Source organism: Stegostoma tigrinum, chromosome 27 (genome assembly GCF_030684315.1).
Source record: "Stegostoma tigrinum isolate sSteTig4 chromosome 27, sSteTig4.hap1, whole genome shotgun sequence".
In the NCBI taxonomy this organism is placed as follows: Eukaryota; Metazoa; Chordata; class Chondrichthyes; order Orectolobiformes; family Stegostomatidae; genus Stegostoma; species Stegostoma tigrinum.
In genome coordinates, this window is record NC_081380.1 from 33,601,279 (window position 1) to 33,627,132 (window position 25,854).

The following is a 25,854-nucleotide window of genomic DNA, read 5'->3' on the forward strand; positions in this document are numbered from 1 at the left end:
CAATTAAGGACGTTCTATTTTCTAAGGAATTAGGACTTTACAGGAGATATTTATAACAGCTCTATTATGGGGATCTGTATCTCCACACTGGTTGAAGTTACCATGAAGTACTCTCCATCTCAGCCTCTTCCCCCATGCCAGAGTATGGTGACCCTCAGGTTAAATCGCCACCAGCCATCTCTCTGTAATGAGAGCGCAGCCCTCTGGTCAGGCTAGACCACGGCAACTTCACTTACAAATGAAAGCAGTGGGCCTTAAATTAATTTAGGAAAAGACTTGAAACGGACCTCTTGGTCAGAAGTAAATTATGCTGAAGGGAATTTTTTTTTTAAAAAATCACTCAAAACAAACTACTAATGGCAAGTTTCAGTTGTCAGGAGAGATGAATTTTATTTATTTTTGTCTCCTGTTTCTTTGCTGGTTTGTTCCTAATAACTGGAAACTCTGAAATGAGTAAAAAAAAAAGCAGGACAGTTTAGTTATTTAAAGCTGGCAGCACCTACAATACAAAGAAACCATTTGGCCCATCGTGTGTGCTGGTACCAGTTCTTGACTTCGACCTTGTCTGCTCAGGATTTCTGTAAACACAAATTACATTTTGAATGGTAGGGTACCGGTTTGCTTATTCCTCACGTTGCAAGTTTGTTTTAGTTTTTGCTGGGTCGAACACCCTGGAACCCCTTCCTAAAGCACTGCAGATGTTCCTACTCAAGGACTTCTCTTTTTTTAAAAAATGCCATTCATGGCGTGTGGTCATCTGATTTTAGGCCAACAGTAAATGTCCGCCCCCTAATTGCCTGGAGGACAGTCATGACTCAGCCATATTACAGTGGGTCTGGAGTCACATGCAGCTCAGACCAGGTGAAGGTGGTAGATTTTGTTTCCTAAAGGACATTAGTAAACCAGATGGGTTTTTCCAACAGTCAACAATGGATTCATGTTCATCATTACACAATGCCATTCTTAATTGCCAACAAATGCTGGCACATCCCATGGAAGAATAGATTTTTGAATTAAGTTTTAAAAAATCCTTAAGATCTACTCTATCAAGCATCCCCTTTTATTGGTTGTCTAAAGCACAGATCTTTTTTTTAAAAAGAGGGAGAATTTTCAATCACCTTCAGCCAGATGTCCTTGACCAACATTACTGCAAACGATGAATTGAAAATAATGTCAAGAAGCAGCTGACTGAATTGGATACTATAAATGTTATGGGTCCAACAGCATCACAGCTGAAGTTTTGTGCTACAGAACTAGCTGTGTCCCTGGCCAAGCTATTCCAGTGCAGCATCTACCCAACAAAGTGGAAATTTGTTCATGTGTCCTGTCCATAAAAAGCGGGCGAAACCCCAATCAGGCCAGTTACTGCCCCGTCTCGGCCATGAATGAATTTTATGGGAGGTGTTGTCACTGGCTCTATCCAGCAGCAACAAGCCACTTCCCAAAGCTCTGCAGCCTTGTACCAAACATGAATAAAGGAGCAGAACTCTGAGATGAGTGACTCATCTCATTGTCAAAGGCAGAGGAGAAGGCCTGGAGCCATACTTAACACAAAGGAAGTTGTGGTCTGCGCAAAGCCATGAGGCATCACCAAAGGAATTCCTTGGGATAAAGACTATCTTCAGTCGCTTCACCAGTGACCTTTCCTCCACCGTAAGGTCAGGGAGTGGGGACACTTGCTGATTGTGAAGCAGTCAGTTCCATTGCAAGTCTTTGCATAATAAAGCACTCCGTACCACATGCCACAGCCCCGAGCTCAGATGTGGATTTTTAAGTGGCGCATGTCTCGTCTTGGCTGATGGTACTGTGGGGCAAGTCAGATCCCATCATGAAATGTGGCTTGATAGATCATATGTTTATTTCAAGTCAATGTGCTGATCAATTCATTTGAAACATTGCCACACAACAGAAGATTACACATGATGAAAAACTAAATATAGAACACAGTTAGAAAGATCTTAAAATACAGCAAAATAAAGTTGCATCCTGTTTTCCGGCACTATCACTTGCAGAAACTCAACTCTGAAGAAAATACCTCTATTTCAAATCTTAAAGTTCAACTTCATTGTTCTCTCCAGCTCATTGATGTGAACTCTGGAGTCTTCTTGCATGAATGCTGTCAAAACTGAGAGCTTACTGTTAATAACCAGATTTCTGTCCTGACTCTCCTCACTTGGGAGTTGCACGAACAAACATTTTGCACGCAACTTGAACAACAGCCAAGAAACTGAATATCATCAAAGGTGAGGCAGCCCAATTGAATTTGCAGCCCATCAATTCCTTCAAACATTCACCTGCCTCCTGTACGTTTTATGCCTGCAGTGTGTACCATACACAGGATGTACTACAGCTCACCAAGGGTCCTCTAACTGCACCTTCCAACCTGGGTCCCCGACCATCCAAAAGGACAAGAACAGCAGCACCAACTGCAAGTTCCTCCCTCTCACTCACCATCTGACGTGGGATCGCACCACCTTTACCATCACTGGGTCGTAAGGCTGGACCTCCCCTCCGCACTGTGCACCTACAGCATGGAAGTGCCTGACCACCACCTAAAGACACTTGAATGGATCTTGAATCTTGGCATTACCAGCGATACCCACATCCCGTTAATGAGTAAAATATCCCAATTGTTGCCATCTAATTCCGGATTACCTCACGAGAAGAAATTTGTGATTCTCTGTAACTGTTCTATTGAACCCATTTTATTATTATAGACTTCTCAATTAGCTTAATGTGGAAAGCAGTGGTTAGCAGGAGTTCCATATTTCCACAATCCTTCTGTCAACCAATAATTATTAATTACCCAAGATAATGGGAACTGCAGATGCTGGAGAATCCGAGATAACAAAGTGTGAAGCTGGATGAACACAGCAGGTCAAGCACCATCTCGGGAGCACAAAAGCTGACGTTCCGGGCCTAGACCCTTCATCAGAGAGCTTATTAATTACCTGCTTTAATTAGATCAGGAAATTGAACAGAAAGAAGTGTTACAGTGGAAGCTAAATAAAATGACCTTCCGCCCAACTCTAGATTTTTGAAAGCAGAGTGCTGTCATTTTAATGAACTAAAAATGTGTCCGTGTCCCTCTGGAGAGGAGTATTCTAATTTTGTTTTAGTAATTGGTCCAGGGTAACCCACAATCCGGATGGTCATGGCTCATAGCAAACTGCCTGTAGCTTTGATAGTGAAAGACGCATTAGTCATTGTTTCAGCTGCTGCTTAGTTAGTACCACTGTCTCCTCTGAATCAGAACGTGGTGAGTTCGCATTTCACTCCAGAGACATTACTACAAACATCAAGCCCCCTCCATTCCATCAGGTCAGTAGGGAACTGGCTGAGACATTCAACCAAGGTTCTCATCACCACCACCGCGCCCCCAACCCCGGGTCAGAGCTTAAAAGATCCCATAGCACAAATTTCTAGGAGTGTAAGCAAGTTATCCTCTACGCCCTGGCTAATATTTATCCTTTAAACAAATGACATTTAAAAAGTAATCTGGTTATTACTCTGGTGCAGTTATGAGGTTTATAGCTTAGTTTTGGCATTGTCTTTAAAGTCACCTGAAGGAGGGTCATCCGATCTGTTCTAAAGTTGGGTTTTAAACTGCCTATTTGCTTCCACAAAAAAAAAAGTTGGGGCCTTGAGATCTAATCAGCATTTCTATCTGACTGAATACAAGGGGAGCACGGTGGTTCAATGGTTAGCACTGCTGCCTCACAGCGCCAGGGGCCCAGGTTCAATTCCACTCTTGAGTGACTGTCTGTCAGTGTGGAGTTTGCACGTTCTCCCTGTGTCTGCATGGGTTTCCTCCCACAGTCCAGAGATGAGCAGGCTAGGTGGATTGGCCAGGCTAAATTACCTCTTAGTGTCCAGGGGCATGTAGATTTAGGAGGGTTACAGTGGGATGTTCTGAGGATCGATGTGGACATGTTGGGCCGAAGAACCTGTTCCCCTGCTCTGAGGTGATTAACATTGCCAAGGACACGAGCTTTAAGAAAGGGTCTAAGGTATTCCTGAAAATTCAGTCCAAGTTAGTCTGCCAGGATCCATGAGAGGGACAGCAGCAAGACACCATGGTTCAGTACACAGAAATGCAGATAGGATCATTTATTCATTTGTGGGTCATGAGTGTCACTAGCTGGGCCAGCATTTGTCGCCTGCCCCAAGTTGCCCTTCAAAAGGTAGTGGAGAGCTACCTTTCTTGAAGCACTGTGTAGTCCATGCAGTGGACCCATTCCCTTGGGCAGGGATTTCTGACCCGCTGACAGTGAAGGAGCGGCGATATATTTCCATGTCGGGATGATGAGTAACTTAGAGGGGAACTTGCAGATGATATTCCTGTGTATCTCCTGCTTTTGTCCTTCTGGATGGAAGTGGTAATGGATTTGGAAGGTGCTGTCTAAGGGTCTTATAGACAATGTGCACTGCTGCTGCTGAGTGTCAGTGATGGAGAGAGTGGATAAGCAGGCTGCTTTGTCCTAGACGCTATCAAGCTTCTTGAATGTTGTTGGAGATGCACTCATCAGGCAAGTGGGGACTATTCCATTGCATTCCTGACGTGCCTTGTAGATGATGGACAGGCTTTGGGAAGTCAGGAGGTGAGTTACTCATCACAGTATTCCAAGCCTGTGAACTGCTCATGTGTCCACTGTTTATGGGGCAAATTGAGTTGTGTTTCTTGTCAATGGTAACCTCAAGGATGTTGACAGTGGAGGATTCACTGGTAGAGACAGCATTTGAATGTTAACTCCTAGTGGTTAGATCTCCTCTTATTGGGGATGGTCACTGCCTGGCATTTGTGTGGTGCACATGTGACTTGACAGACCAAGTTATCCAGATATTGTTGCATTTGAACATACTGTTTCAGTCTCTGAGGAGACGTGAATGGTACCAATCATTGTGCAATCATCGGCAAACATCCCCACTTCTGAACTTATGATGGAGGGAAGGCCATTGACGCAGCTGAAAAATGGTCGGGCCTAGGACACTCCCCTGAGGAACTCTTGCAGAGATGCTCTGGAACATTGGTTCTGGTTATCGGAGGTCAGTCAGCATCTTCCTATGTGCCAGGTATGACTCTAACCAGCGGAGAGTTTAACACACACGCACACACACACGCGCACACACACACGCGCACACACACACACCGATTCTCATATTGCTAGGGCTCCGTGATGCCGCACTCGGTCAAATGCAGACTTGATGTCAGGGGCTGCCACCCTCATCTGATCTCCTGGAATTCAGCTCTTTTGTCCATGTTTGAACCAAGGCTGTGATGAGGGTTTGATGCACTGAGTGAGTGGTGCTAGAAGGTTGGCCCAGCTAGTTTGTGAGGATGAGTCTTTGGGGGAGAGCACCTCATTGTAATAGTTCTGAGATATAAAAATTCCCATGCTGAGAAAGGATGAGAACGGAGTAAACCCTTGGGAGCTACGGATTACCTTGGACTAGGTCTGAGAAAATGAAATATTTATTTCAAGGTCAGTGTAAAGTTATATCAGTGAAGTGTGATTTTAATTGCACAAAAAACAAAATAGCTTTTGTTTTCAGTTGTGATTTTAAAGTTTAATTTCCCTACGTAAGTAATATTTAGTCAATAGTACTCCTTTGTTTGTAAAAGTAAATTGCTTCAAATGTACAATTCTGTTGTCACTTGCTTTGTTAATTGTAAACTTGAATTTCTTGCAAAACGTTTTGGTCTCCACGGAGATTGTAGCAGTTCAGAGCTTTGCATGCGAATTGATTGCCATGTTTTCTACATCTACAACAATCATGGAACGGTATTTCATGATGGCATAGTGCTTGGGACATCCTGAGTTGTGAATGGTGCTACAGAAATACAGTGGTCACTTGTCGCTCAGTTGCTAACACTGCCTCCAAGTAGCAAGGTTCTGGGTTCAAGTCCCACTCTGGGACTTGAGTGCAATAAAAAAATCCAAGCTGATACTCGAGCACCACTGAAGGAGCATTGTGCTGTTGGAAGTGTGGCTTTTCAGATACAATATTAAATGGAGGCCCAAAAATGGAGTGCATCGAAGAGGACAGGGGTCTATGTGATGTCAGGAAAAGGGAAACTTTAGTTGGGAAATTGTGTTCTCGTCTTTCAACACGGTGACATTTGTTTAAACTTTTGAAAAAGCACATAAAATTATCCCAAACAGTTAATTTTGTTCAAATCTCTGGTTCTCTGGAGGAAGGAGGGTACCTAAAAACATGTATGCTGTGAGAACCACATGTTGCGCACATTTCCATTTTATGTTCTGTATCACAGCTGAAGTTTGAAAGAGTATTACTAACCTCATGCTGAAGATGTCCAGACAGCAAAAGGTTAATGCTTGGCCTGTACAAAATATGCTTTAGTTTGCAATTTAGAATGTTCTGTCATGTTCTGAGCGACATACTTTTCAAAACGAACAGATATACCAGGTCTATGGGGAAGGTGCAGAAGAGAGTGAGAGAAGGCTAGGCCTACATCCTCCTATGTTCAGGAGAATGAGGGGTGATCCTTTCAAGAAAATAAGATTGTTGAGGGCCTTGACCAGGGGTGGGTGTGTGTGTGTGTGTGTGTAAGGAGAAATGTTTCCCTTGGGACGGCTGTCCAGACCAGAGCGCTCAGTTTTCAGTTTAGATCGGAGAGGGGAAGAAATTGTTTATCAATTTTTCTCCGTTTATCAGATGCTCTCTCTTTTTCCCAATCCCCCTATTGTTTGCTGGCTGTAAACCTCTTTTGGGCTCTGTCTTTGCAATATTTTAAGCCCTTTTATTTTAATCTAATATTATCCTTTTTTAATTAGCCCTGCATGGATCACTTTTCCTGTTGAGATTTTCATGTCTCAATGGAATGTATTTGTTGAGAAGCATAAAGTATTTCTTTTTAAGGTATTGACCATTTTAGCAACAGTAGGTTGAAAGTGTTTGGCAATTGGAAGATCAATTACTCAACAAACCCAGTTAGCAATTCATTAAACTAGTGATTTAACCAACAACAGTATTATTGTTTAGATAGTTGACTAGTTCAAAAAAACCAGAATTCAGGCCATAGCTAGAAAATCAGGTTTATGAAATGGGGGGAAAAAAGATAAGATAGCACAATTTTTATTCAAACTTTAAAGCTAAAGAAGCAAGCATAATGAGCCACGTTTACTGAACCCTATAAGTTTTAGTAATAATTTGCTGGAATTACAGGTCTGTGCAAAATTTCTTGAGCAAATGGCATGACAGTGATTGTGGGAGTACATGAGGAATGTGAAAACAACATTGTTTTCACGTTCTTTGCACAATATATTGTTGTTCCCCGCATCACTTACCCAGTTCTGAGCTTTCATTTTGCAAACAGATTAAAAGTAAATAATTGTAATGGAAACAATGTTCAGAAGGTTCCACAAGTGAAATCTAAACTGTTTGGAATAATTGGAGAAAGTGTGTGAGACAAATTGTGGATGCTTGCACAACCATCTGTTGCTAAATGTTAACGCAAGCCACTGACTGTTAACACTTGCCCATTACTTTCAGTCTCATTTAAACACCACCAGAGGCTCCAACCACTCCTTGGAATGGAAGGCATGTCAAAGAGGGAGCATTGCACAGTGCAGGCTGTCCGTCAAATTCAACCATTATTCACGAGCTCTGAGACTGGCACCAGCGGGTGGGGGCATGGGCTCTTCATGTCTAACTACACTTTAACACAAGTGTTTAGGAGCATAGGCAAGGGAGTTAGGATGGCTTTGATGTAAAGTTAGAGACTGAGCTTGTAACTTCTCTGGGCTTTGCACATTGGAAATGAAGTATGCATGGTTTTACCATGGGACCATCCATGCAGTCACACGAGGAGCAAGTGGTCATCTCCTAGAAGACCCTGCCGTGACAGAATCTGTGTAGACAACTTGGATGAAATGCCAGCTGACTGCCATCTTGGTTGCGACCTCGGGCAGAGGAAACAAGGTCACCAATTTAAGACTGAGGTGAGGAAGAACTTCTCCGAGGGTGGAGTGTCCTTGCCACAGAGAGCTCTTGTGGTCAGACTCCTTGTGTATGTTTAACTCGGATTCATGATCAGTCGGGGAATGGGGTGGGGGGGTGTTATTGGGGAAAGGCAGGAAAATGGACACGAGATGTCGGATCAGCAATGACCCTGTTGAATGGAGAAGCATGCTCGAGGGACTGAATGGCCTATACCACCACCTCCCATATCTTACGATGGGCTTTATGGTGCTGCTGTCTGGCTGAGCAGTTGGAGCACTGAGGTTTTGATCTCCCAGTAATACCATGTTAGTCCGTGGGAATGGTGTCCTGCCTCGGGATGACTGCTCCTTCACCAGACTCTGCTGCTGTGCCCTGGTTGGCCAACTCTGCCAGAACCACCCAGGGTGAACCGGTCTCTGTGGTCTGCATGACGATAGTTAACCAACATGGTCATCTCCCCCCCCCTCAGGAGCTTTCCACCTCCTGTATAACAGCCACTGTTGAAATAGCTAGTCAAGCAAAAGCATTAAAGGGCCATAGTGTCCACGTGTGGGTAACATTCCACATTCCCTGGTGTTGGAAAACATCTATAACAAAATAAATACATAATGCTGTATTCTTCCCATGTCACTTCTTAAAATATAAATGTCTGTCTCTCAATTTTATAAAATAGCACAGGAGTTGTGGTGAAGAGAGAAAATAAAGGGCATTCTTTGGCCATGGGAGGAAAAACAAACAAGACCAATGGAGGGGTCCTGATGTGGCACAGTGATAGAGTCCCTACCTCTGACCACGGGGGCCCAAAAAGAAGGGAAGAAATCCCTGATCTAATTAACGTCGAGCAAGAACCCTCAATGTCGACTCTACATTTACAGTAATTTTGTATGGAGAAAGAGACATCCCTTTATCACTTCCGTCGATTCTTGATCAAAACAATCTTAAATTCTGGCTTATAAACAGTGTGCAATGGTTGCTGGTTCAGAATCAGCTTCCGAAAATAATTCGCAAAGCACCACGAATGGAATTGAAGTTTGAAATGATTGGTGTGGGTCAGTATTTCCCAGTCACAAGGCACAGCGATTTGACAATGGCAGCTGTGCCATCCGGATGACTGAGACTGGTTTGAGCTGGAACTGTGCAGGACACCATCCTCGCAGCCTCCGGTTAGTTCCATTTTCATTTTGACCAGCACCGAGCATCAACTGAGCACATCTCCTCCTGAGTGAGCACCCCACTGTGAATTCAGCAGTTGTGCTGAATTTTGTACATTTTAAAACAAAAAAAAATTCCCTTTTAAGCAAAGCTGGTTTATGAATAATTGATCACACACGAAAAGCATTATTAATTTGTAATAAACATGGGTAAACAAAGCTCATGGTCTGCTTTTGCCACCCTCAACTTCAATATTCATCCTGAATCGGAACTAATTCTAAGCACTGTGTGTTGATCCTTTAATTAGGAATCACAGTGAGAGGGTCTGCACTGACCCTTGTATCTTTAAATATCGAGGTGGATTATAAATGGTTATAACCCATTTGTGCACATAAACCAATCCATGTGACACTTCCCTGTATTACAACGGTGACAACACTTGAGAGACAAAAGTAGTTTGACTGTGAAAGTGCGTTTGAAGACCGCGAAATGTTTTGGAAGGTGCTGTACAAATGCACGTCACTACTTAATCTCCAATTACACTGGCTAAACATTTCAAAATGAGCCAGGAATCACTCTGTGCAGATTCAGGAGGACCCAGATGACCTACTGAGATCACAGGAAGGTATTTCAGCACCTGCAAAGGGCAAGCAACAGTTAGGTATTTGGGATCAGAGGTCAATTAGGTATTTGGGGTTGGATTGAAAGGCCAGCATCCAAACCTTAGCCAGACTTTCCTCTGCTTGAATGCTGCTGGATTAAAGGGGAGGTGCTGGCCGAGTGGTATTATCGTTGGATGGTTAATCCAGAGACCTAGGTAATGTCCTGGGGACCTCAGTTTGAATCCCACCATGGCTGATGATGGAATTTGAATTCAAAATTTTTTTTACAGTCTGGAATTATGACTCTAATGATGACCACAACACCATTGCCGATTGTCAGGAAGAATCCATCTGGTTCACTAATGTCCCTTTTTTTAAGGGAAGAAAACGTACCTGGCCTGGCCTACATGTAACTCCAGGCCCACAGCAAAGTGGTTCATAACTGCCTGGTGGGGAAATTGGAGATGGACAATAAATGCTGGCTTAAGCACTGGGGCCCTCTCTCCGTGGATGATTGAATCTCTCCACTTTTTTTTCTAAATTATTTCTAGTGTTTTTAAAAAATATTTCTACTTTTAATGGCATGTCCATGAATGTTAATCTTCCGGAACTATAACAATGAAGCATGGGATACACACCAATCAGATCAGATCTTTTTGTCCCAGCATTTGCCAGAGCATTTCTTCCGTTGTTAGGAAGTTTGTGTCCTTGCTATTGGAGCTGAGAGTTTCTAACTTGTTTTATTTTTGGTTTGATTTTATTAGTGTCACATGTACCGAGGAAGAGTGAAAAGTTTTGCCTTGTGTGCAGTGAGGGCAGATCCTGGCATACAAAACGTGTAAGGGTGATAGAATGGAGCAAGGCTTACAGTGTCAGAGACAAAAAAAAATAACAATTGCTGGAAAAGCTCAGTGGGTCTGACAGCATCTGTGGAGAGAAATTGGAGTTTTCTCCACCACAGGTGCTGCCAGACCTGCTGAGCTTTTCCAGCAATTTCTGTTTTTCTCTCTGACCTTGCAGCATCTGCAGTTCTTTTGGCTTTTATTGAGGAATACAATGTTAAAGTGAAAGAGCAAGGCCAATTATTGTGATTTAAGCCTCTATATCTTCAGAAGAGGTTGGAAGAGATAATAACCGGGAAGGGAGGGTGTCTTTGGCTTTCCTGAGGCTGTGAGAAATATAGATGGAGTCTGTGGACAGAAGGTTGGCCAATCCACAGTGCTCTGCCTACGTGTTTTTTTCCAATTTTATTAGGAATTTGAGGGAAGTTCTTTCGACTGTAAAGAGGGCAATCAGAATTTATTTTCATGGAAAAGCCTAAAAGAGTGTTCAGAACTGTAAATGAATCTGTCCTGGCTTACCTGGGATACATTGGTGATTCTGCTCGCAACTTGTCCTCCGTCTGATCCTGTCAACGTAGTCCTCGGGGGGGAGGGAGGTGTTTAATGGAGTCTCCTTTTCAATACAAATTAAGATGTTAGTACAAGGAAGTGGGAGTCGAGGAGAAAATGCTGCATGACTGAAGAATAGCGGGATGATTGCATCCCTAAACCAGCCCAGTTCGTCCCCTCCCCCCCACTGCACCACACAACCAGCCCAGCTCTTCCCCCCCCCCCCCCCCCACCCACTGCATCCCAAAACCAGTCCAACCTGTCTCTGCCTCCCTAACCAGTTCTTCCTCTCACCCATCCCTTCCTCCCACCCCAAGCCGCACCCCCATCTACCTACTAACCTCATCCCACCTCCTTGACCTGTCCGTCTTCCCTGGACTGACCTATCCCCTCCCTACCTCCCCACCTACACTCTCTCCACCTATCTTCTTCACTCTCCATCTTCGGTCCGCCTCCCCCTCTCTCCCTATTTATTCCAGTTCCCTCACCCCATCCCCCTCTCTGATGAAGGGTCCAGGCCCGAAACGTCAGCTTTTGTGCTCCTGAGATGCTGCTTGGCCTGCTGTGTTCATCCAGCCTCACATTGTATTATGAAGGGAGTACGCTTGGTTTTGGTTTTTGTTGTCTTGTAGCATGTGGATGTTGCTGGTAATGCTAGGATTTTGTTGCTTACCCCTAACTGCCCTTGAATTGAGGTGATTGGCCAAGCCATTTCAGGGGGCACTTGAATGTCAGTCACAATGGGTCAGGAGTCACATGTAGGTTCTAGTCTGTAAAGTTGGTAGATTTCCTTCCTTAAAGGACATCAGTTAAACAGGTCACCTTTTCTTTAATTTGTGGTCACCGTTTTAGTGGAAGTAGCTCTCCTTTGCAGATTCTTTTTGAGTTTGGATTCCACCAGTTATGGTGGTAGTGGTGGAGTTTGAATCTGAGCATTAGCAGGATCCCTAGATTCATAATCCAGCGACATTATGACCATACCACAGTACGTGTTCAGTGTGCTGTGATTCTGCTGGCCTTGTGGGTCCAGGCTCATTGCTCAAAATGGTTTTGCAAAGGTGCTGTCACTATGGTAACCACACAAGCTGTTTCTGTACAATCTTCCCGTTCCTGTACTGTTTTGCAGGAAGCCAGTATCTTTGAAAATCCTTCCTCCCACACACACCCACACTCCGGCATTTCACTGAAGCGATCGGCAGCCATCTTGGTGAGCATTCCTGTATAGATCGCCACAGTGATGGCCCCTCATTGTCCATGGCAGTGCATGTTCCAAATGGTGCTGAGCCAAACAGCTCGGCCTGGTGGGAACATACAGCCCTCTACCACGGCAAATGGCCATTTGAGGAGATGCTAGATACAAACGTGAGAGAGAAAACAATGGAATAAAACCTGAATAAATTTGGATGAAGAAGAGGCCCGTGTGGAAAACTGGGTGAACTCCAATAGGCTTGTTGTCATAGATCCTAGAATTCCTACAGTGTGGAAACAGGCCCTTCGGCCCAACAAGTCCACACTGACCCTCAGAGCGTTTCACCCAGACCCATCCCCCTATAACCCACCTAATTGATACACCCCTGAACGCTATGGGCAATTTAGCATGGCCAACCCACCTAGCCTGCACATCTTTGGACTGTGGGAGGAAACCAGAGAACCTGGAGGAAATCCATGCAGACACGGGGAGAATGTACAAGGGTGGAATCGAACCCGGGTTCCTGGCGCTTTGAGGTAGCAATGCTAACCACTGAGCCACCTCAAGTACTTCATAATGTTTATAATCTGTTGTAGTTTTCCAAAGCGCTGGTGCTGAGGCAGGAAAGAGTTTGTTTTACTAAGTGCAGTGAATAGATTTTGGTTGGGGGCCCCTTTTTTTTGGTTTGAGCCAAGAGGCCTGAGGATTGGTGAGCTATCAGGCCCTCGTCACCACTCTACCTGCAGTAGTTCCACTTGCCCCATGGCCTCAGTGAGAAAGATTGGGTTTGGATCATGTAGGATGGGGCTGAGGGTGGGGACATTGTTTTGTGACTGCTGCCGAGTCAGTGTAGCACTTGTGGATCTCCTGCCTCCCACATGCAGGAATGGTGCTTAGTTCACTTGCTTTCTGTTCATGGTCATTGAGGGTATCATATGAAAAGACCAGAGGGCCCTACTACATACAGCATTACATTGCTCCACAAGGCCCTTCAGCAAGCATTAGGTTCCGAGATTGTATATTTAATAGTGAGAGCAACACCTGCTCGGATTCGGGGTGTGGGATTCGTCCCGTTGGGACCATTTTATTTGCAGAGCAGACACATACACCAATTCCCAGCCCATTCCCTTGCTCTCAACCTACTTGTACACTATTCTTTCTTTCCCTCAAGCCAGTTCTGTTCTTAAAAATGATTTCGGCCAAGAATACACACAATTTAAAAGCCGATTTTGATTTTTGAACAATGAACTGGACCTGAGTCCAGTGTGGCCTGTTGCTAAGCACCTAATGTGTTAGTCTGTTTTCTGATCTGTAACTAACCCAACCAGTGTTTTGTAAGCGTTCCTTTTTTTTATTAGCATCATAGCTACACTTCCTCTTGTATTTGAGAGTTTACTAATACAAATTGCTTTCTGTACTTTGTTTTAAAAGTAGAGATTATTGGAGAACTGTTTCCCTCGATTGTATTTACATGACAGGTTTGCAGTGGTTCAAGAAAGCAGCTCAGCTCCACCTTCTCTCTGACTATTAGGGACAGACAATAAATGCTGACCTAGCCAGTGACACCTACATCTCACAAACTAATTAAAACAAAATGCAGGGTTAGGTAAAGAATGTGGATGAAATATTTCAGACACTGCAAGGCTTCTCTTTAAATTCTTGTTTTTTAAAACATAATCTCTGGTCCCTTTTTCTTTCTCTGATCTTCCTTCTGCCCCACCCCAGCTCCTTGGCTACTTTCTGACACTTGGCTGTCTTTGTGTCTCTCTGTCTCGCTATTGCTGCAACTTCAGATTTTATGTATCCACTCTGGCCTTCCTCTCTCTGCTTCTATTTTTGTAGACAAAGCTCTTCTGTTTCAGTCCACAGATTTTTAGCAGCTTGCCAAACAACCACACATGATATTTCTGCTTGGAATTTTAATGCAGTGATTTCTCGCGTGAACAACAGGTAGGAAAAAAGGCCCCACACAACTTTCGAGACACAGTTCAGGCTCGGGAAGGCAAGGAACTCCTGCGATCTTTCTCAGACCCATTCTCATTCATAAATCCCAGAAATATCATCTCCAGTGGTACAAGGGATGGAGGTTAGGATATAGAGGCTGGTTTTCAGCTGGGACTTTTGACTGCATATGCAGGAATTCCTGTAGGAGGAGGGCAGTCAAGGGAGTTTGACTGGGACTGGTCCTGGCCCCTTCTGGGGATTTCTCAATGGCCCTCCGAACTCTCATGGCCAAGAACTGCGAGGGCTGCAGAAACGTGTCGGGGGAAAGGTAAATAGTTTCTGAAAGGAAGTGAATGCTTTGTAGATTGAAGCCTTTAATGGGAAGAAAGGCAGTAAGGCCTTCCCATTAACAAGTCCTGCCTCACCTAGAGGAATGTCAGTGTTTATGTAGTCCTAATTCTCCCCTTACACCATAAGCTGAAATTGGGCCGTTCATCTCATCGAATCTGCTTCGCCATTCAACCATGGCTGATAAGTTTCTCAACCAAACTCTCCTGCTTTCTCGCTGTAACCCTTGATCCCTTTGACATTCAAGAACCTATCTATCTCTGTCTTAAATATACTCCATGACCTGGCCTCCACTGCCTTCTGTGGCAATGAATTCTACAAATCCATCACTCTGGCTGAAAAAGTTTCTCCTCATCTCAGTTATAAAAGGTCTTCCCTTTTACTCTAAAGGTCCTAGTCTTGCCTGGTAATGGAAACACCTTTCCAACGTCCACTCTGTCCAGGCAATTCAGTATTCTCTAATTTTCAATTAGATCCCCCTTATCCTTCTAAACTCTAAGTATAGTCCCAGAGCCCTCAAACGTTTCCCATGTCTCAAGCCTTTCATTCCAGAGATCATTCTCATGAACCTCCTTCAGGGTCAATACATTCTTCCCGAGATCTGAGGCCTAAAATTGCTCACAAAACTCTAGGTGTGGTTTGACCTAGTGGCGCTTAAAGCCTCAGAAGTACATCTCTTTCTAAATAAATGCCAACATTGTATTTGCCTTCCTGACTACTGACTCAACCTGAAAGTTTGCCTTGAGAGAATCCTGGACTGGAGCTCCCAAGTCCCTTTGCACTTCAGATTTCAGATGCGCTCGACCAAAAGCAGTTTTGCTTTCCTGATCCGAATAAACTCTTCCCAAAGTTTGTTCCATTGCTCACATGTGAGAATTATATTGAAAGATTTTGGTGGGTGTATGTAGGTAAAGTGACTTTCCCAGGAGCAGCTGGGAGAATTGTACTGAGAGGATCTTATCTTACCTTTTCTGCTGGATGGTTTTGTAGAAATGTAATGTTTAGTGGTTTGAGTTGTTGGCCACACAAATGATTTGATGTAATAACATTTATTTTAAAAAAAAACTCTTTTTCAGGACCAATAACATGAGTGGAAGGACAGCCAACTGGCCAGAAGCTTAACTCAATTGGAGAAGTATAGAGGCCTCTCCAGTATTCTACCGCACCTACCTGTTGAGGCAACGTTCCGATGAGTTCCCGGAGCCAAAGCTTCTTCCACCGGACCCCACCAGGTCCCTCTTCCAAGCCCCGGCTGGTAACCGGGGGAGTCCTGGGTGGGATTGCTCAAATTACCCCATGCCTCTACCTCTGCAGTGGCAACGCAGCCACCAATCGCAACCTGGTCCTGTCGAAGGGCATTACCTGCATCATTAATGCAACCATGGAGATCCCCAATGCCAACTGGCCTGAGGTGGAGTACGTTAAAGTGCCTGTCGCTGACCTGCCGCATGCCCCCATCTCTCTGTATTTTGACAGCATTGCCGATAAAATCCACAGCGTCAGTAAAAAGCATGGCTCGGCTTTGGTCCATTGTGTTGCGGGCGTGAGCAGATCCGCCTCCCTCTGCATTGCCTACCTGATGAAGTTCCATAAGATCTCCCTCCTTGAGGCTCATAACTGGGTCAAATCTCGCCGCCCCATCATCAGGCCCAACGTGGGCTTCTGGAGGCAACTGATAGAATACGAAAGGAAATTATTTGGCAAGAACAGTGTTAAAATGGTGCAGTCTCCCATCGGGGTAATCCCTGACATTTATGAAAAGGAAACCAGGAACCTCACTCCTTTTTGGGGCATTTAACACAATTTGAGGGACTAATCTGTACCGCTGCTTTCAAAAAAAAGGATTTAAAGTCTCCCAAAGGATCATTAAATCTGATGGAAAATATTAACATGTAGACACTGCTAAACCCAATGTAAATGGATTGAACGTCAATTGTTCTGTATCCCACAAGGCCCTCAGATAAACCAGTGATTCAGAATACTGTAAATCCATCAAAAGTTGCTGGGCTTTCTACAGCTTTAATAGTGGAATTAATTTCTTTGTATTTATTTTTAAATATAGATGTATTTCTAAAATTTAATTCTAATTATTTTGTCTTTAATGTTTTTATCAGAGTCCTTTCAGTGGGACACACAGGCAGATATTAACATTTCTGATATTGAAGTGGACAGGACTTTGGAATGGAGAGAGTTGTGCTTGGTTTGTGGATTATTGTACAAACTTCAAACAGTCTCCGAATCTCTCCTCCTCCCACCCGTAAGCTGCTGATATGAACTTGGGACGCTCACAGTGAATGTTCATTTGAACACAAAGTAAACTGTAGATGTAATGATCTGATTGGCACTGCTGCGTTATTGTTGCGTCATGTGTGCTACCTTTTTTATGAGATCTACCTGAAAGATGAGTTGAAACCAGCAGAGTGCGCTTGCCTGTTTAAATATCATGCGTGCTCTGAGTATAGTCAGTGAAGCATAAAATGCGCTGCTGTTTTGCGTTGTGATTCTACAAGAGAATTGAGCCCTCATTCTATAACAGGGACTCGCAAAAGATTGGTTTAATTTGTGGATCTGTTGCAGTTGAGAGAGATTATTTGCTTATGCAGTAAGTGCTTAGATATTTCACAGTGGTGTACATTTCTCATGGGGGGCTTTTTCTAAAAACAAATTCCGGGTGTTCACTCTTCCACATGCCAGCACAGTTTCTGTTGTTGAGGTTAACCTCACTATACTGTAATGTGCACATTCTCTCCCCTTTACCCTGTGAGCAACTTTTGATTGTATTTCTGGGCAGCTGTAGATCACTCAGACTGGTGTGAGATTTGTAGAAACTTTTGTCTTTTTAAGCACATTGTCTAAATGATGTATTGAATGGTCTATGCTTGAGAGTGTCTGCAAAGCTGAACAAAGGTAATCCAGGCAGTGTGAGAACACTAAATGAAATTTAAATTTATCTGCAGAACTGCTTGTAATTCCTTTGAAAATTGCAATGTAGGAAGACGTCTATTAATAATGTACAACTTTAAAAAAATAAACTTTTTTTATATAAAGTATTGTCTGCCTGTTTTGATCTGCCTTTCTGCACTAGATCTGTTGATCCTACACCTTGTGCTGTAGCTCATTTCTACGACAATAAATAACCAATCCTATCTTCTCCAGCTCTGACACTTTTTTAGAATAGAGTTTACCTTCTGTGTACTAACAATGGATGTTTGATTGTTGAAAGTAAAAACATATTGCTATGCATATTTAAAAACTAATCACCACCAAGGTCATTCTATGATAATGTGATCATTTCTATCCATGTCGTGACAGAAGAACAATTGTCTTTGTGGAGGCTGACTACAATTTAAACTGTGTGGTTCAGTGCTAGCCTGCCCTATGATAAGGTGGAAAATTCGATGAAAGCACAGCAGTATATTAAAGAGAAAGAAAAGATCAACATTTCAGACACATCTGGATGGATACATGAAAGAAAAGGTTCAGAGGGATATGAGCCAAATGCTGGCAAATGGGCTTGATCAGATTGGGACGTTTGCTTGACATGGACTAGTTAGATTTAAGGGTGTGTTTCCACACCTGGTGACCCTATGATGTGTTATTCTCTGGATCTAAACATTCTGATATTATCCATTCGGGCCAACTTAGTACTCAGGATTGCTGAATTGCCTCCATCAAAATTGACTTTGAAGTCACAAGTACATTGCTTCACATAAATACCTTTTGGACCTTTTGTGCTGGGAAGTGGGATGTTGTGTGGAGAGAGATGTCAGGTGCCCAGTGGTGTGGGTGAGATGGTTGTAGTTGGGCTAGTTATGTGATGGTACCATCAGAATTCTATCCGAACTATCCAAGTTTAAGTGTCTACCTGGAGTCTAAACCCTGCTGCACTTTTGGTTTGAAGACTTGCAGCACCTGGACCTTCAGGTAGAAGTTAGGTCTTTGAAGGAAGAATTCCTGACCATTTAAAGTATAGTGCCTGATTGCAAGGATGTACTGACACTTCAGTGCAGTACCTAGGGAGTGCTGGAGGCCTGTCTTTTGAATGATGTTAAACTGTGGCCTTCTCTGTTCACCATGGGTGGATGTGAAATATCCCTTGGTGTTAATTTGAAGGAGAACAGGAGAATTATCCCTAATCAACATCTCAAAAACAGATTGCCCGGCCACTATCACATTGAGGGAGCTTTCTGCATTACAAAAGTGACCCACAGCCTAAAGCACTTCATTGACTGTAACGCTCTTTGGGACATCTTTGAGACTGTGAAAGGAGATACGTAAATGCGAGTCTTTCTTTTTAGGTCATCCCTCAGGAACTATGAGAAGCATTTGACAAAGAAACTGGGATTTTTGGAGATCACTGTCATCTGGTGAATTATGATGGCACAGCAAGATCACACCAAGGAACTAGAGGTAACTTTGTTTGGAAAATCCATATCTTATGTAGAAATTTGAGCACAATATTGGACATGTGATTTTATTTTTAAAAAATTCTACACTTTTTCTCCCTGGTGATAATAAGGAACAGAGAAATAAAATTTAAGGTCCTTCTCCCACAGCTATTACCTGACCGGGGCGAGGGATGGGGTCTCCAGAAATGTCTGCTTTCCTTTCATCCACCTCAGTACTATTTTGACCCTTTTACAGATACAATATCTGGTAGCGTATTGCCTAGGTGTCAGGCCGAACACCCAGTTAACTGTAAGTGGACATGATGCAGGGTTTTGTATTCCCACTGTGGGGAACAAAAGGATAATAACTGATACATGAAAAGTAAAAACAAAACAACACAGACAGTTAAATACTGCAGAATCTACTCTATTACACCATTTCATTTAAGACTCCCATCATTTAGAGAAAGGAGCTGATTTAAGTGTCTTTAATATCTGGTGGATTTTCTTCCACTGCTGATCAATCAAATTTACAGTAACCAATTTAAAGTGGCAGTCTCGTAAGTCATAATGTAATAAGGATCCCTATAACATTAAACAAGACATTCTGATCTGACAGAATGCTGTTTTATAATAATGAATGTCACATCACATTCCTCACCAGCCTATTAAACAATAACAAAAGTATCTATAATTATGCCTTTAATAAAAGGGAACCCAGTTAAAGAGGAACTTGTTTCAAGTAACCTCTACCTTTTATGGCCTTAACTTGATGATAATTGTCAAACGGGCACATCCTGAAACCAATAAATGTGGAGCTGGAAAAGCACAGCAGGTCAGAGAGCACCCGAGGAGCAGGAAAGCCATCGTTACGGGCCAAAACTGTTCAGCAGGACTGGGGAGGGGAGCCTCAAAGTAAATGGAGGGGGATGGGGCTGAGGGGAGAGGTGGATGGAGATGGGGGTTTGTTGTGGTTGGTCAGAGGGAAGGGTGAAGCAGATTGGTGAGTAGGAAGTTGGACAGGTTTGGTGGGGGGAGGGGTGAAGAGATTTTGGAGTTGAAGTTGGTGAAGCTGCATAGACGGGCACTAAGGAAGGTGACGTGCCTGTGGTAGCAAGATTGCTTCAGATCGTGGTTGAACAGCTTCAAGGCAGAGGAGATAACCAGGGGGTTGCAGTGGGAGAGATTCAGAGTGCTTTTCAGAGGAGAGGAGGAAAACTTCAAGGTGGGTATCCTTTAGAAGAGACTTGGAGACCGTAAGGAACTGCAGTTGCTGGAAGCTACAAGCTGGAAAAGCACAGCAGGTCAGACAGTATCTGCTAGACAGTTTTTTTCCCACTGAAGGTTGTTGCTGATTTGGGTTGGCAGTAAGTTTAAAAATCCTTTTCAACCAAAGGTCAGAAAGTCCAATGAATGAATTTCTTTTTATATATAAAAGTAAAGTTGCCATCATCCTTTATTGCCTAGTCATTAGAGAGAAACAGCTGGTGGTGGTTTCACTAGACCTCTGAGGGGAGAGGTTGCAAAGGAGAATCCTTTATGGTGACCTAAGAGAGAATTGAACCCACGTTGTTGGCATCGCTTTACATCACAAACTAACTGCCCATCTGACTGACATTCACCTGTATAGGGTTTTAAACTGCTGTGTCTTAGCAATAACCAGTGCTGTATATTAGCTGTTTAATGACTATGGCATTCGAGCTAATATGATACAATATTGTTGTACATGCAATTGTGGGACTTTGAGGAACCGTATACAGGCTAGGTGTAAAATGCTTAATTACAATGTATGGCTTGTGAAATAAATTTTAAGGGACAATCATCAAGGTGGTACCATCCCTTTTTTTAAAAGAATCAAAATAGCCCATTATGAGAGGATAGGGTTTCTTGGAAGACAACTGGGAATGCTTCAACTCTGCTGGCATACAGGATTCTGGACTCCCCTTTATATTATGAGCTCAGTCCCTTCAGCGTAGCATTAAACAAACACAGCCATTCCTCTCAAAAATGGATCTACAAAACAACTGAATTTTAAAAATTTGTTTACAGGTCAGTTGTTGGTATTGATTACACCAATTTAATATGAAATTATAGAATCAGTAACTGGTCATCTTCTGTTAAGGTAACTGAGAAACTAACATGTTCCATTTGAAGGGACAGATTGTCCAGAATCTCTGTTCTCTGAGTTGAGTGTCTGGTGAAATGGGATTGCACATTACATGCAGTGGCATTCTGGTAGCCTAGAGTTATCTCCTTTGTTAGATTTTATTGGATAAATTGAGACCACTCCCATAATATGGATTAAAGGCAGTTTCCAACAGTAACTGTAGATTATTGCTTAGAATTTAATTACTGAAGTCTCTCACCTCCATGAGGTGTCCCAATACTATCTGACACTGTCTCGGCAGGCAAGGAACAGATTATTATAACTCTGGGTTGCTATTGGAGAATACATCAGAGTAAAATGATCCAAATCCCTCCTCTCCACTGTGTCTTTCCAGACCATTCAGACAAGTCAGCATTTTGAACAGGCCTCCTGTGAGCCAAACACTTCCTGTTCCTTCCCTGCTTGAGTGTGGGGGCACAGGGTAATTGGCTGATCCTTCAGAAGAATGCTGAATCTCTGGAATTCAACTTGAGGTGAGTCAGGGGCATTTTGTAGCATTGTGTGCAGAGGCACACTACCACACTGATGCTAATCTCACAGGGACTTCAGAGCAGCCAAGCCAGATTGCACTTTCTGCAAGATCACAACATCAGTCATAGCATTCTGACGGAGACTTTCCACCATCAGAGTTTCAGTCTGAAAACTGTAGACAATGCTGTTATTCATAGAGTAACATGTTAGCACAATTCTGTTTTATCAGTCACCACTGAAGAATGGTTATTCTTAGGACATAATGCAGCATTACTAGTGATGCTCGCTTAAAATATTTATGATGAGTTTACTATTAGTTCAGAGTTGATTATGAAAGTCTCAATTTCTTTTGTTCTGATTTATAATTTTGCCAGAAATGATTTTCAACTTATCTAATTTAAAGAGATACAGATTTTGAATTATCAGCTAAGCAGAGTTTAAATACACCTACCATTCACAAAGCTATAGAATACCAGACTGGGTGAATTAAGCTACATAAGAAATATAATGGTCTTTCCTGACTTTTGACTGTAAAATGTTCTAATTGACATCATGACTGCATTAAAACAGTGCAAGAGAGGAATGTGCTGTTAATATTTTAAGTATACCTTCAAGCTATTTGCAGATCATAACTTATGTTCCAGAAGAGGAGATGCATTGACATCAAGCACAAACAGGTAGAGAGTGTGCAATGCTGAAACAGCAAAAAGGAGGGCCAGAGGCCAAGGTTACAGAAAACAATAATGCTTTCATCGGACTCGTGTAACTCCAAAGCTTTGATGCTTCAACTGTGGTTGTTTTGCAAAGTTGCATTGTTGCTGGATGTAAACAGGAAGTTTGAAAATGTACTGTTACTGCTGCAGAAATCAACAAGATAACACTCAGTCTGTTCCGGCATGATGTGTTCACTCAGATTCACAGCCGCATCTTAGCATTGCTCAATGGCTCAATAAACACTACGGTCTGTTCTTACTTGCACTGCGTCTATACTGATTAATGCAAAGGAAACTTTGACAAATTAGTGGGAATTGGTCATTTAAATCTTTAGCCTATCAATAATGTTTATGGAAGACTAGAAATAAAGTGTTCCTCTACTAATACTTCTGGAAATGTGAAGAATATTAAAAAAGGGGAGGAATGAGGACTGTATAACTCCAATATCTGCTGCTATTTGTTACTGTGAAACTCACCCTGACCTGGATTAATATGCATTGTCATCCCTTGATCTTGAAGGTGCCTGCGTCAAATGCGTATGGCTGGAGACTTTCCTGAGGGTAGCAAACATCTTTGGGCATAAAAAGCAATCTGCACAATTGTCACAGTTTATTTAAATGAAGAACCAACTTCTCATCTACAATCTTCACCAGTGTAAGAACAATAGGGTCAAAGTATGCCCTGACTCTCCACTTGGGGATGAATGGGAAATATGAAAAATAAGTTTCTTCATTATTACAAAAGCTGTGTTAAGTATCGTGGTGTTGTCCTGTGAAACCTAAAAGAGAAAATAGCTTGAAATTTCATCATAAAAATAAAGAACTGTAGATGCTGAAAATCTGAAACAAAAACAGGCAGAGCTGGGGAAACTCAGCAGGCCTGGCAGTATCTATAAAGAGAAAGAGTTAACATTTCAAGTCCAGTGACTAGTGGGGGTACTGCAGAGATTGAGATGGGGATCCCAACTATTCACAATATATGTTAATGATGTAGATGAGGGAACTGAATGTAGTTATCTCAAAATTTGTAGATGACACAAAGCTGGGTGGAAGGGTGTGCTGTGAAGAGGATGCACAGATTTCGCAGTGTGATGTGGACAGGCTGAGTGAGTGGACAAATGCATGGCAGATGCAGTATAATGTGGATAAGTATGAGGTTATCCAATTTTGCAACAAAGATAGGAAGGCCGATTCATCATTGCTCAGGGTCAGTCTGTAGGTGGCTGTACAGACCAATGGGGCTATTGCAGGCTCTGTTACACTAGGGGCAGGTGATGGTCACAGGAAGGGGTGGAATGGATGCACATTGAGAGGGGAATGTTCAATGAGGCCTGGGTGTCCTTGTTCACCAGTCACTGATAGTAAATGTGGAGGTGCGGTTGGCAGTAAAAAAGGTAATCTGCATGCCGGTCTTCATAGCGTTAGGATTTGAGTTACAGGAAACAAGATGCCTTGCTGCAGTTATACAGGGCATTAGTGAGGCCACAGCTGGAATACTGCGTGCAGTTTTGATCATTTTATCTGAGAAAGGATGTTCTTGCTATACAGGGACTGTGGAAAAGGTTCACCAAATTGATTTCTAGAATGATAGGAATGATGTATGAGGAGAGATCGAATCAGGATTGTATTCCCTGGAGTTTAAAAGAATGGTGGGAGAGGGAATCTCATAGAAATCTATGAAATTCTAATAGGACTAGACAGGTTAGGTACAGAAAGGATGTTCAACAGTTATAGTTTAAGCAAAAGGAGTAAAACTTTTAGTACTGAGATGAAGAGAAATGTCTTCACCCAGAGAGTGGTGAGCCTCTGGAATTCACTACCACAAAGTGCTTGAGGCCAATTTGGGAGGGCAGGGTTAGGGTTTTGAACTCAACGATCAGCCATGAACATATTGAAACCAGAGCAGGCTTGAGAGGTTGAATAGCCTACTTTTGCTCCTATCTTCGATGTTTCTATGACCGTCCCATCTGAGTTTATATCATCCTTTCACCATCTCAGGACAGCCAATACACAGACCTGTACACTAATTTTGAAAGGCAATGATGGAAAGCCACACCAGAGTCAATTTGCACCCAGCAAAGTCCCACAAAAAGACAGTGTAAACATAAAGAATCATTTGTCGATCAAGGGAAAATGACTGTCCATTTAAAAAAAGCTCTCTCCTTCAGTTTTCCTGTAGGCTTTTGTTAGTAATGCAGGATTGTTCTCGCTCTGATGGGGGGAATAAAATTTAGGCAGGAGACAGATGAAATCATTTTGGATCTCTGAGATTTGCTACTGATACTGCTAAAAATGAAATACTGTAACCTCATTAATTGAGGTGACGTTTGCACTAGACATGGGACAATCTGATTTTTGTTTTCTTTAAGTTTTAATATGGAAATTGATGAATTTGGGCCTGAAATTGATGGTGTCAGGAAGCTATCATAGTGTGACCCAGATCCTTTGTCAGCAAGTTATTTGAGAGTGGCGTGAGAGGCTGGGAATTGTAAAGGAAATAATTAGGTTATATTCAACAACTAATAATTAGACTTTTTTTTAACAAACAAGCAGCTGAAAATCTGCCCAATGGCAATGAATTAGCAAGAGTAAAGATTTTGGATTTGGGAAATAGATTAGATTCTCTTATCAACGCTTGATTATTAAGAATCAGGTACGACCTGGATTATTGCACTCCAACAGTGATTATTCAAAATTAAAGGCCTTCAGACAATTGCAGCTCAGTTTCAGTTGGGTGGAAATGCTAATGAGTGAAGTGTTCCTATTGTCAGAAATAGAACTTCCTACTGATACAGGAAGAGGCATTCTTGCCGAAGCTTGGTTTGTTCAGTAACCCTTTTACAGGTTCAAATCTCACTGCAACATTGATGTTCCTGTGCAGGGCTGACGGAGGGAGTACTGCATTGTCAGAGGCACAGCTCCTGTGATGTCTGATGGAGGGCTCTCTGTTGAATGTTACAGAATCTATCATGTCTGAAAAATAACAAGTCACCTCAGCCCTACAGTGAGGTACTGCAGACAGTACTGAATGTTATTTGTGCCAGTTGGAGGGATCTGAGATATGAAATGGTAGAATCATTTTTAAAATTTCTCCTTAGAAACCCTGGACTGTAAGCAGTTAGGGCATGAATAGCTACATACATAGAAGATGATCAGAGGATTAGATAGGGTGGGCAGTGTCTTTTTCCGAGGATGATGACTTCAGCTTGTACAAGGGGGCATAGCTACAAATTGAGGGGTGATAGATTTAAGACAGATGTCAGAGGCAGGTTCTTTACTCAGAGCGCGGTAAGGGCATGGAATGCCCTGCCTGCCAATGTAGTTAACTCAGCCACATTAGGGGCATTTAAACAGTCCTTGGATAAGCATATGGATGATGATGGGATAGTGTAGGGGGAGGGGGGCTTAGATTTGTCACAGGTCAGCGCAACATTGAGGGCCAAAGGGCCTAATCTGCGCTGTATTGTTCTATGTTCTAATAGTTTGCTACACGAGGCTGAATTTTACCAAACTATGGCAAAATG

At 42.8% G+C, this 25,854-nt stretch overlaps 1 protein-coding gene across 3 annotated transcripts in view; it reads left to right on the forward strand.

Annotated features, from left to right (window-relative positions):
- The window catches only part of dusp14 (dual specificity phosphatase 14), a 77,966-nt gene that overhangs the window by 13,364 nt on the left and 38,748 nt on the right, over window positions 1–25,854 (forward strand). For 2 of the 3 annotated variants that reach the window (XM_048557111.2, XM_048557112.2), the window contains exon 2: window positions 15,668–17,639. In XM_048557111.2, the coding sequence (XP_048413068.1) occupies window positions 15,781–16,389 (609 nt within the window). In that variant the 5' untranslated portion in view covers window positions 15,668–15,780 and the 3' untranslated portion in view covers window positions 16,390–17,639. Of the gene's footprint in view, window positions 1–15,667; window positions 17,640–18,889; window positions 19,002–25,854 lie in introns of those variants that run through there. The other variant, XR_007250047.2, reaches the window with a different exon arrangement.